A 12,846-nucleotide genomic window follows, 5' to 3' on the forward strand; every position below is an offset into this window, starting at 1 on the left:
GCCTAAAGCTATGCTTGCATGTTTGATAAACATATATTTCTTTGTCTTGACTTTTTAGTAGGATAAATATTCCTTTAAGTAACTATTTGGAGCTTAGCTTTGCCCTAGGGATAGTTTAAATTGGATCTGAAAAGATCTGGATGTCTTAAATAGATTTTCTTCCTGCTCCATTTATGAAGTCTGAGATAAAGGCAGAAAGTATCTAAGAAAGCAGTGCACATCATACTTCTTGAGAACCAACGTGAAGCACAATCTGGCTTTGTAAAACTAGTCCATCCTGGATCAGATCACCAACTGATCTGGTTTAGGACGCCTGAAGGTTACTTTGCATGTCACATTTTATAGGTTTGTAGTGAAAGATATATGTAAAAAAGCACATACTGATCACATCAGGAAGCAGAGATTTGCTGTGGATGCCTGGCGAGTGTCCTGTTTTGTAGAATACCCAGATTTTTGTCTCCAGTGTGTGAATTTGCCCTTTTCACTTGCTACTTTGTAAAATCCTCACCTCTTCTTACATTCCTTGGAGACTCTGTGTATAGTTTTTAAAATCCACTGTTTATGCTGTTCAGTTGAGCACATTCTCCATGATGTCTGTAGCTGTTATTATTGCACGTGCTATGTTCAACTTTGTATGTGTGTGTGGGCACATAATTTGCATTTCTGTTGTCAGCACCATTTTTATCACGTATTTCTATGGAAATGGGTAATAGTAAGAATAATCTGGAGATGGAGGGAGAGATTAAAATAGATTCTTGGCTACTTCCCAACTGCAAGTGAAAGAAGCTGGGTGCAGAGGCTAGGGCCCCATCTGTACTATACATTTACAGTAGTATCATACCACTTTCATGGCTTCCCCAAAGAATCCTGGGAGCAGTAGTTTGTTAAAGGTGCTAAGATTTGCTAGGCGACTTCTATTCCCTTCACAGGAGTACAGTTCCCAGAGTTCCCTGGGAAGAGGGATTTGATTGTTAAACCACTCTGAGATTGTAGTTGTATGAGGGGAAGAGGGGTCTCCTAACAACTGTTAGCACCCTTGACAAACTAAGATTCCTATGAGTTTTGAGGGGAAGCCATGATGGTTTAAAGAGGTATGATAACTGCTTTAAATGGATGGTGCAGATGGGGCCTACACACCCTGAGTTCATATAATTTTGGTATACCTTATTTTTTATTCTCCTTCCCAGAGGTTGGGAACACATGGCTTTCCAGCATGACCAGTGGTCTGCAATGATGGGAGTTGAAGTCCAGCAACTTCTGGAGGACCACAGGTTCCCCAACTCTACACCAAACCTAAATTAGTGAATTCCTGCTGAGTGCTTATTTTGTGGGATGTACTTTGAGCTCTATTCTCCACTCATTGAAGTGAATGTTTACATTTTATTTCTGTACTTTTTTTTTTCAGAGGAAGCTCACCAGTGTGGGAAAGGTCTCCTTATCCACTGCCAGGCAGGTGTCTCGCGCTCTGCCACTATAGTCATCGCTTACCTTATGAAGCACACACGGATGACCATGACTGATGCATATAAGTTTGTTAAAGGCAAGAGACCAATCATTTCTCCTAATCTTAATTTTATGGGGCAATTACTGGAGTTTGAGGAAGATCTAAATAATGGAGTCACACCACGAATTCTTACACCAAAGCTGATTGGGGTAGAGACTGTTGTGTGACTGCAAAGAAGCATGTGACAAAGAGATATTTGTATCCTTCACTTGACATGGACTTTTTTTTTTAGCTTTGTTGGGGAGGGTTTATTATAAGAAAAAACTCTGGACGAAAACCTTTTTGAAGAAAAGGTTTTAAAATACAAGGACTTCACAAATGTTGGGCAGGTTGCCATTGCAAGTCCCTTCTCAAAAAGCGGATGATGGAGAGATGCTTAGAAGAAACCAGTTTTTTTAAAAAAATCTACATGCGTGTGAGAAAAAAAACTGGACACTATATATATTTTTCCTTTTTGTTGATTCAGCTACTTGTAGAAATTATGACTATGTAGTCTGTGCGGGTTCATAGACTGAAGACAGCTGTGTTTAAAAAAATAAAATACAACCAGCCAAAATAAAACCCGTGGGCCTTGAGTTTGCAAAGGCTTTGCTAAAGAAACCCTAAGCAAAATGCTTGCTGGTGCAAAGAAGATGAGAGCAGCTTAAAACTATCTGCAAATCACTCCTTGCCCTTCTTGACTAGAGAAAATCTTTTTATTTGCTGTGTTTCATCTTCCGGTACTATTTTTCTGTTTGCAGATGGGAGTAGGATAGGATGTTCTAACACCAAGGGACATGACCATTTTATGCCATATGCCTTTACTGGCTTCTTGTGCAATAATAGTTTTGGAGAATGAAAAGAGTTCTTTATTTTGAGTGTTCAAACCAGTTATAGCTGGCTGCCCAGTAATAATATTTTTTTTAAAAAAATAGCATAAAGGTGGCCGGCTTAATGTAGAAGAAGGAATACAACAAAAGCAATTATTTTTCCCCCTTGTTCTGATTCTGGTTATAGTGCCATACACCTTGTTACATATGTATATCAGAATGTACAAAGATCAAGAACAAGCAAAGTTTATTTAAAATATTTTTTGCACAAAATATTGGTGTGTTTCTGTTCATGTAAAAAGTTTGATTATAAAAATGAAAACTGTTTTAGAAATTGAGTATGTGCGTGTCTGTCCTTTTTCTTATTTCTTTAGTGAACACTCCTTAGTAGTTAGCTGCAATATGTAGTGAGGGGCTGGGGGGGTGAGGAGGACTTGTTGAAGCTCACAAGTGGGAGTACTTATCATACAAAGTTTCCATGTGGCACTTGCCTCATTGAGATGAATTTAGCAATGGCCTGGTTCAGAATATAGTCTTAGTTCAAATAAACCATGGTTTATTGGACCAAGAATGAGTATTATACCCATGCACTCCCTTCTCCTGTTCTGTTGCATATCGTAATTCAGGGATAGGGAACCTGTGGCCCTCCAGATGATGTCGGGAGTCATATCTCTCACCAGCCGCAGCCAGCTTGGCCAGTGGCCAAGTATGATGAGAGTTACAGCTAACATTATCTGGAGGGTCACAGGTTGCCCACCTCTACTTTAATTTAATACTTTGAGGAGTTTAACCTTTCGCTATTACATCAGAACTGAGAAATGATGATTTAAGAAATCTTAGAGGCACGCAAAAGAAAGGGAAGAGGATGCGGCATAACTCCGTCTGATAAACCATGGTTTGATCTGACCAAGATCATTATGTCTGAACTGGGCCTGTGTGTGCTGGGCACCTAGTTACTCTACATGCAGCATTAGCATTCCAGAAGCCCAGCCACCTGGCTCAGAGTGTCATTGGCTCACTAATACTGTACATGTATGTCTAGATGCTCATAAGAGCATTTAAACTAGATGTCAGCTGCATGACACACTGGTGAACGATTCACTCTTGGCTCTCATTAGGCTCTCATTGGGCCTCAAGTATTCTGTAGAAGGGGAACAATATAAAATTGACCCAAAATGGAAGAAAATGAGAGTATTCATTCACATTTTCTTCCGTTTGGGGTCAATTCTCCTCCTTTTCTATCTAAGGTTTATTTTGCAAGTCATCAACTCAAACATTTCCCAAGGGACTGACATTTTTATGATGTGTATATACAGAGCAAGTATTGATTAGATAGATGGGGAAAATATTAGTTATTGTAGGGCATATCCACCTACAGCTTTTAGCCAGTGGTTATTTATGCTATTGGCATCTCTGACACTTGCAAAGCGCATGTTCAGGGTCTTACTAGTCCACATAACTGAAGGGAGAATTTGAAAGCATATTGTCCATATGCTGGAATGATGCAAAAACATAATGACAGCTCTTTTTTCTTTTAGTATGGAGGCATCCAGTGTTGCCAATTTAAGTATTAAGTGATGAATCAGTAGCATGAGAAGGGACTGTAGAGTCTTGCATTTAGTCAACAAAATGCTGTCATTTTGCACCACTTAAAAACATTTTCAATATTGAAAAAAGTGATTCAATTACATTTGCAAAAAGCTTAATTGGGTAAGCTACAAGATAAAAATAACATGGAAGCTTAATAACTCAATAACAGCTCATTCCCTGGGAAACACTGCATATCCTTGTTTTCCCCATACCTTTCCTACTAGTTTATTACTGACTAATTCTTACACCCATCTTTGGAATAGTACCACTTTGCATCTCCCTTTGGAAATGGCCTTTTCGCTTCCAGTTCCTTCTACTTTTTTAAACAGTTTTGGTGTTTAAACTGTACTTGACTTAATTTGTCTAACAGCCTTATTGTATTTTTGGCTGTGGTCACATCAGTGTGAAATGTGGCTTGTAAAGTCAGTATTGACCACTGATCATCATTTAGAGGAGCTAGCCTTTCCCAGACAGTCATCTTTGCTCCCTTTTTATGAATAGCATCTTCTTGCCATTTGCCAGTCCAAAGCTTGGACATGATCTCCTGGGCAGGTGGCATTAAAATGAGTGCTTTTGTGCAGGTTCTATTCATTGCAAAGGAGCATGCCAAAGAACTTCCCAGCGAGTTGTGCCTCCTATTAGTATAAATCTGGAATGATTGGAGTCCCAATTACATCACCTTTGCAGAAGTTTCATAGTTGCAGTGAGGGCTTCCCCAGTCCCTCTCCAGATCAAAATCTATATAGACATAACAAAGTGAAGTGAGGCACATCAAAAAAAAAGTTGTGTATATTGATCCCAAATGTGTAAATTTCTGTGCACTTTTTTGCTGAACAATGTTGTTATTATACAGATATTTTCTTGAACTTTTATGCCTTTATTAAACTATTTTTCCACAAAAAATGATTATTTTTGCTTTCTCTGAACAGTAGTAGTCTCTCTGTCTTGATTTTTTTCTCTCTCTCTCTCAAGGAATTTTGCTAATACAGTGAAAGACCACAAGTTGATAGCTCCTGAGTTTCAGGAAAAATAGCTGGGACAACATTCACCTTAAAAAGGTTAAAAAGCACAATTTGTTCTAAGAACTGGCTAATTTGTAGGGATGCTTCTGAACGCTTCTCACCCACCCTTAAAAAGTTATAAAACATTAATTAGCATTTTATTGCTATATAATAATACACAGTGAATCTTTCATTTATTCATTAATAAGGTATGTATTTAACAGCACTTGTAGACTAAGAGTTGTATTCACCTAAGTCCTACTCAAAATAGACCTAGTGAAATTAGTGAAATAGACCTAGTGAAACGGACCTTTAGTGTGGCGGCACCTACCCTGTGGAATTCCCTCCCCTTAAATATTAGGCAGGCGCCATCTCTGCTATCTTTTCGGTGCCTTTTGAAGACTTTCCTCTTAAAACAAGCCTTTTAAGTTGAGACCTATCCCAGTATGCGTCTGTGTTAGAATTGCTTTTAATATGTTTTTAACTCTTTTTTTGTTTTTGTTTTTAAAGATGTTTAAAACTTTAAAAAAATGTTTTTAACATTGTTTTGTTTTAATGTATTTTAAGGTCTTTTTATGAAGTTTTAAAGTGTTTTTAGCGTTTCTGTTTGCTGCCCTGGGCTCCTGCTGGAAGGAAGGGTGGGATCTAAATCAAATAATAAATAAATTAAATAAATAAATAAAATTAATGAACCTACATTAGCATTGAATACCACCCTAAATTTTAGAAAGTATAAAATAAGTGAGAGTTTCTGTTGCTGGCCTCCAAACTTCACAAAACTGTATTTATTTACAGTCTTTTTATACGTGGTTAGCTTGCAGGCCTTCCACAGACATCTGGTTGGCCATAGTGAGAACAGAATGCTGGACACTGGCCTGATCCAGCAGGCTCTTCTTATGGTAATTTAGCCATACCGCTTTACCACTTGGTGGTGTATGTGTTTTAGATCTGTAGATTTCTAGAATCTTCCAAATGCAATTCTAATCCACTGACAGATCCTAGATACCACTGAAAGCTCGAGAGGACAGGTTTTATCTGGAGCTTTAAACGTTCCCTAAACATGTCTAGGGAAAAGTTGCCCTCCGTAGTGTCAGACCGTTTGTTCACCTTGCTCAACAGTGACTGGCCACAGTTCTCCAGGATTTCAGGCAGGAGCTTTTCTAGCCTTTCCTGGCGATGCATGTCAGAGACTGAATCTGGGACTTTCTGTATTCAATGCATGTGCTCTGCCACTGAGATACAACCCTTTCCTTCAAAGTTTGAGTGCCAAACATGGGTGCATTAAAAAGAAAAAAGGCCTCCTCACAGACACCTACCTGCCTAATCTCCAAAGGCAGAGGCATCGTTATTGATGGGTAAGAACATTTGGGACTGAACGGTCATTAGCTACCCAGGCCAGGGCTAGGAATGTTGTTCATATGAAGGGTCATTGACCCGTTGGAGAAGTCATTTGTGAGCTAAAGCTGCTGATAGGCAGATCCAAAAGTGGGTAGAGTTTACAGGATTGTGCAGTGGTCTCTTCCTGTGCCACCCCAACTTTGTGGCTCACGTAAAACCAGGCTGGGGCCCACATGTAACATGGGTTCCACTGGTCCCTGGCTCCAGATTTATGCCTTTTGTGCCTCAGCCTCTGAAAATCTCTTGTAGCGCTGCTCTGTGGATATTAGCATCTATAAAAACCCCTCCATACCATATGTGTTGCTGAAATTTGGTGGGCTTTGCACCAAAACAAATTATGGAACAAAAACTCTGTAGTCTCCTTGGGTGGCAACATGTCAGCAATTGTGCTGCTAGTTCCTTCCTGCCATGATGCTTTGTTGGAAGTACATGGAGAATCCCGGCATTTTAGACATGTGAATGCCTCTCCCTTTCTTTGAAGGAAGTAGCCTGTGCCAGTCTCTGCAACCACGTTAAAAATGAATCTGCAAGAAAATGTACCTTAAGCTGTCTCTCTCACTTGACAAAGTATCTAGAGCGCCTTTGCGGGGGGAAAGGCTGTAATAAGTGGGACCTTATTTAGGAAAAACTGATGGGAGAGGGACATAAGAGGCTTATACAGTTCTGTATGGTGTGGAGAAAGGGGATAGAAAACATTTTTTCCCTCCTCTCATAATTCCAGAACTTGAGGGTCATCCAATGAAACTTGCAAAAGTTTAAAGACAGTCAAAAGAAACTAACTGTGGCAGACGGTAGCTCAGTGGTAGAGCATCTGCTCTGCATGCAGAAGATCCTGAGTTCAATTGCTGCATCTCTAGGTAGAGCCGGGATAGAAATCCTGCACTGAAACCCTGGGGAGCTTCTACCAGTTGGTGTAGGTAATACTAAGCTAGTTTATAATTTATGGAACTGGCTGCAGCAAAATGGGATGGTACTACCTTTAATTCCCTTTAAAAGGGGTTTATAAACAAATTCATAGGGAGAAATACTACAAGTTATGATACTAATAGGCCTATCCATATCTGTTGCTGAGCAGAGGACTATTGTCCCCAAAGTTTGCTTATGGGATTCTCGAGGGCACCTGGATGACTACTGGGGGAAAGGATGCTGGCCTAGATAGGCCTTTGGTCAGATCCCACAAGGCTGCTCTTTTGTCTTTCTTCTGTAAGACTGTAGCAAAAACCACTAGAAGAGTAGGGAAGATCACAGCTATTGTGACTCCCACCAGCAAGACAGAAATGAAATATTTACTGGCTTTTAAAAGGATGTGAAATGTGTGTTGCCTCCTCCCATCTTTTTGAACCAAATATCTTGAGCAACATGGGAAGCTGCCTCATACCAGTTCAGATCATTGATCCCTCTAGCTCAGTACTGTCAACACTGAGTGGCAGCAGCTCTCCAGAGCGTCAGGCAGGAGTCTTCTTTCCTAGCTCTATCCGGAGATCTGGGGGTTGAATCTGGGACCTTACTGAGCTATTGTCCTTTGCCTACCCTTCCATGGTTAACAATACCCAAACAACCTGAGCTTAGAGAAAGTGACATTAAAAATTCTCCTAGTACTGCTCCCTAATCATGCCTTTATAAATGTTGTCGTGTGACTGTTAACAAATGGCCTTTTGCCTCTATAAATGAAGAGCAGCATGTATGATGCTGTTCCTGCTTTGACTGTCCTATATTTATCACATCCCCTGTTGTGCATGGGGGTCTACAAGTGGCTGGGCTCTGATAAGCCGTAGTTCAAGTTCTCGGCATAGAAATAGCCCCAGAATAGTTCTAGGGTTGTTTCTAATTGCAACAGATGAGCAGACTCGCTCATTAATCCTCCCTATCAGCAGTACATAACTTGTCTGCACCAGAATAGCCCTGATCTCAGCAATCCTGCCTTTCAGCCTTGGGCTTGTGTGTTCAACGTATTTGGAAAAGGCAAGTTTCCACTACAGGCCCAAAGGGACTTCTGCTTGACTGGACTGGCTTTATATGGCCAAGGCATCACCCACTGAGGTTTCTGTCATTTTGTAAGAATATATTGGTGCTTGTAAAGTTTGCATTATTTAGAGGAACTTCTTCAACCACATTATTGAGCAAAGGCCTTTTATTATTTTCTTTTGGCAATCTGTAGCAAATCATGGTCTGTGTTAGAAAGGGGAAAGCCAACAGATTTTTCTCCTCTCTCGCCCCTGCCTGCTCCCTGCTTCAACTATAGATGATATAACCACCTAAAAATCTGCTGATCTACAAGTTCACTCTTTATTTGTATTAATCTTTCCAAGATTTACTGCTGGTAGAATGGGGACTGTAGTCTTTGCTGCAGTTACTGGACCAATGATGTTCAAAGTAAAGGAAGCAAATTTCATCCATTTCTTTTCCAAGAGTTGTTCTTCTGGAACAGAAATGCAGAGTTTGACCTTGGACCAAGACACAATCCCCAGTTCTCTTTGATTCCAATTAAAGGATTGGCTCTTAGGTAAACAAGGTGCCACTTGAGTAAACAGGCTGGCTATGTTCCCTACAAATGTGTGTGTGTGCAGGGGAGGCACCAGTGGTGGTGGAAGGCATAGATGGTAGGGGGTGTCCCCCCTCACATTGACATACCTGCAGCAGTGACCTACGGCAGACAATCCTTTTTAGCTTTAACAGGGGGCCATGAACTTGATTGATTTTTAAAAACTGATTGAACCCTAGTCAGAAGGGTTGTTCCTAGAATGGGGCTGCTCCTAAAGGCAGTCTGGGGTAGCAGTGGGGAATTCAAAGCAGGATGCATTAATTTTAAATTGGGGGTTGGGCACCAATTATTTTATGTATTTTAGTCTTACATTTATAACCCTGTTTTCCTCCAAGGCGCACGAGATGGCCCCCATGATTCTCCCCCTTCCCCATTTTATCCTCACAACAACCCTGTGAGGTAAGCTAGGCTTGGACAACAACTGGCCCAAAGTTGTCCAATGAGCTCCATATTGTTGTTGGATTCCAGCTCCCATCAGCCCCAGCCAGCATGGCCAATGATTAGGAAGGAGGGGAGTTGTAGTTTAATCTTTCGAGGGCCACAGCTTCTCCACTCTGATTTACCGAAGATGCCAGGCACTGAACACAGGACCTTCTACGTGCAACCCTTCAAAAGTCTGAGCTGCTTTTATTAAGAGTGCGACCAAGTGGAAATGCATATACGAAGTTGTGGAAAAGAAAGGGATGGAGTCTGGGCATGTTACCGCGTTTCACAGCAATCAAACCCTGTAAGTTGCATTTGATCTGGCTCCTAGCCTAGGTTACTGCTGTTGATTTATCCTTCATCCTGCTTCAACAAAGTGGATACAATTACCATGTTTCCTACTGCGAAACAGGTCACCATAACCTGAATTTGTTTCCAAGCATTAAATGGTCTAGTGGTAAAATAAGATTGGCCTCGTTGTTAATGTCTGATCAGTGGGATATTGTCTGTTTCTATGGAGCAGTGAAAGTAAGGATCAGATCTGCCTGATGTAATTATAATAAGCTTAATTATTTGTCCTTGATGGTATGCACATCAGTGACGATAGAGGAAAGATTCAACAGACACAGGTAGGAGATTGCTCAGTGTTGAGAGTGACCCTCTCTATCTCTTACGTCTGGCAGAGGTAGAGTGAAACTACTATTGCTTTAAATCCCTGTAGAACAAGGGCTGCAGACCTTTTGAGATCACTGGACACATTTTAAATTTTGAGAGTGCTGTCGGCATCAGTCACAGAATGGTTGCCATGGGTTGGGTGCTTATGGCATTACACAAACTTAGACAGTAAAATCATGGTGAAGCTTTTCCTATAATCGTATTTCCATATTAGAAAATGTTTAACCTGTTGTTTTTTTGCCAACTGTTAAAAAGGACAAGAGTCCTGTTTTACCCAACGCCAACCCTAAATGAAAGCCTAGTCTGCCCCCACAAAGATACTTATTTCTGAGTAGATATGTATACCATTGTACTGTAAGTTAACTACACATTGAATTCTTAATGGTCTTTAGCTTTCATTCCTAAGCCTCTGCAAAGTTTTCAGATTTGCCTTTTGGGAGTAGAGGAGATTCATCCAGCCACACTTACTGTGCGGTAGTATTTGTAGATAAGAATTTCTCGGACTAGCTGATCTCAGATGAACCCACCACAGGAAAGATGAAGCCTAATTGCTAAGGAAAAAGGAAGAGCAAACTATGGAGACTCCAAGGATTAGAAAATAAGAGAGAAGCAGGCAAAGTGAACTAATGGAGTGGGAAATAGCAGCTCTTTAGGATCCTAGGGATTCCTGTTGTCTGGTGTCCAAACAACTAACTTATCAAACACAAATCTGACTTCACTCACTGCTCAAAACACTGACAGGTGGGAACAGCCAGGCTGACTCATTTCACAGAAATTGCTTAGAAGGGTACCTGCACATATTGCTTCATCAGATTCATCAGAAGGGCCAGAGCTTTTTTCACTTTTTTAAAAAAAGGAAGTAGTTCAGGATTGTATTCAACTAAGTCCTACTCACAGTAGACCCACTGAAATGAGTCAGTCATGCCCATTAACTTCAATGGGTCTATGCTGAGTAGAACTAGCATTGAATACCATCCTCAGAGTCTGGGGCCCATGCCTGGGGGTGTCAAGGAAGTAATCATAGGCGTCAGGTTGGCAATTTCTGATCTAGGAATTAGGAACATAGAAAGCTGCCTTAGAGTAGGACATTTGTTCATCTGACCTCATATTGTCTGCTCTGACTGGCAGTCGCTCTCCAGGTTCCAGGCAGAGGTCTTTCCCATCACTTGCCACCTGACCCTTTAAAATGGAGATGCCACAAACTGAGCCTGGGACTTTCTGCATGCAAAGCATTTGCTCTCTCCACCACAGACAGTAGCTGCAATCATGCTCTTATAAAAAAGTAACGGCAAAACTACTGATTCTCATGGAACAGAACTGTAGTGAGTATTCATGCACAAGCTCGCATGCTAGAATTTAATTGTGACAATTCACAGAATGTCCATGTTAGAGCTGGAAGGGACCGTGAAGATTATCTAGTCCCACCCACTGCTCAGGGCAGGCTATTGCAATTCAGCATGCACATACAGCATCCCTGACAGATGGCCTTTCGGCCTCTGCTTAAATACCTCCAATGAAGGAGACCCCAGCACCTCCAGAGACAGAACAGCTCTTATTGCGAGGAAGTTTCTCCTAACTTAGGGGAAGGGCTGTAGCTCAGTGGTAGAGCATCTGCTTTGCATGCAGAAGATCTGAGGTTCAATCCCTGGCCTCTCCAGGTAGGGCTGGGAGAGACCCCTGCCTGACACTCTGGAGACACACTGCCAGTCAGTGTAGGCAATACTGAGCTAGGTGGACCAAGGGTTTGACTCGATACAAAGCACCTTCCCGAGTTTCTAATATTTAGCTAAAATCTGCTTCCCTGCAACTTCCACCTGTTGATACCAACCCTGCCTCTTGAGTGGCAGAGAACAGTCTGATCCATCTTCCGCATAGCAGCCCTGCACAGATTTGAGGAGTACTTTCACCCATTCCTGAAAGCACAGGGGTGAAGAATCTTTCTCAGCCTGAGGGCCACATTCTTTTCTGGGCAACCTTCTAGGGGCCACATGCCAATGGTGGGCAGGTCCAGAGGTAAAGGTGGGCAGAGCAACAAATGTAAATTTTACGTTTGCACAAGTGGGCTAGTTTCTACACATACTCACACTCCTTTCTATCCTCTATCCCAACAAGCCAGAGGTGTTATCAGAGTTCAAGGACACATTCCAGGAAGGGAAAAAACACTTAGTAAGAATGTGAAGTAGGGTCAGTGAATTGTGTGACCTGGGGGGAGTTCTGAGGGCCTGATGGAGAGACCTGGAGGGCCACACTTGGTCCCCAAGCCTGAGGCTCCTTCCCCATCCCATCACTGGACTTGGTTGCCAAAACCCCTCACCACCCTGATCTTGCTCCTGAGGATATAATCAGTTTGTCAATGTCCATGGGACACATCAGGAACAAAGGACAGTCAAATTAAATACTGAAGCTGGGAGATATGGAAGCAGGGGCCATCAAATATTGAAGAGCCTTTCTCTATTTAGAGCAGAAATAAATAACTGAGTACATGCTTGAATTATACAAGGAATCCATTGTTGCTAATAAATAAATCACACGGTGCCCCTCTGAAGTGTTAGGGTGGCTGTAGCCCACAGTGGTGCACATTCCAGGCATTCAAAGAGATGACTGAAAATGCACCCTGGCATAAGAAAAAGACCAATAAAAACAGGTTTTTATAAAATGTGTCCATGCTTTGTGTGTGTGTGTATACACACATAAATATAAGAAATCATTACTGTATTTTAAATAGAAAATAGTAAATAGTGGGGAAGACTGTGACCAGGTGACTTCCTGTGCAGCTGCTCATTCTGCTTCCTGGGTGCTCAAGGCCCCTGTTCTGCCTTCTTATATTAGAGGGTACCTTCAAAGAGTAAAACAGGACCCATATAACTGGCACAAAATTAGATATTAGAAAGCCAAAAGTGCTAG

The 12,846-nt window shown here is 41.5% G+C and overlaps 1 protein-coding gene across 3 annotated transcripts in view; it reads left to right on the forward strand.

Annotated features, from left to right (window-relative positions):
* Window positions 1-2,651, forward strand: part of DUSP10 (dual specificity phosphatase 10) — an 83,451-nt gene extending 80,800 nt beyond the window's left edge. For all 3 annotated transcript variants that reach the window (XM_061625143.1, XM_061625145.1, XM_061625144.1), the window contains exon 4: window positions 1,406-2,651. In XM_061625143.1, the coding sequence (XP_061481127.1) occupies window positions 1,406-1,671 (266 nt within the window). In that variant the 3' untranslated portion in view covers window positions 1,672-2,651. The remainder of the gene's footprint in view (window positions 1-1,405) is intronic.
* Window positions 2,652-12,846: the final 10,195 nt, after the last annotated feature.

This window comes from Rhineura floridana, chromosome 4, assembly GCF_030035675.1.
Source record: "Rhineura floridana isolate rRhiFlo1 chromosome 4, rRhiFlo1.hap2, whole genome shotgun sequence".
NCBI lineage: Eukaryota > Metazoa > Chordata > Lepidosauria > Squamata > Rhineuridae > Rhineura > Rhineura floridana.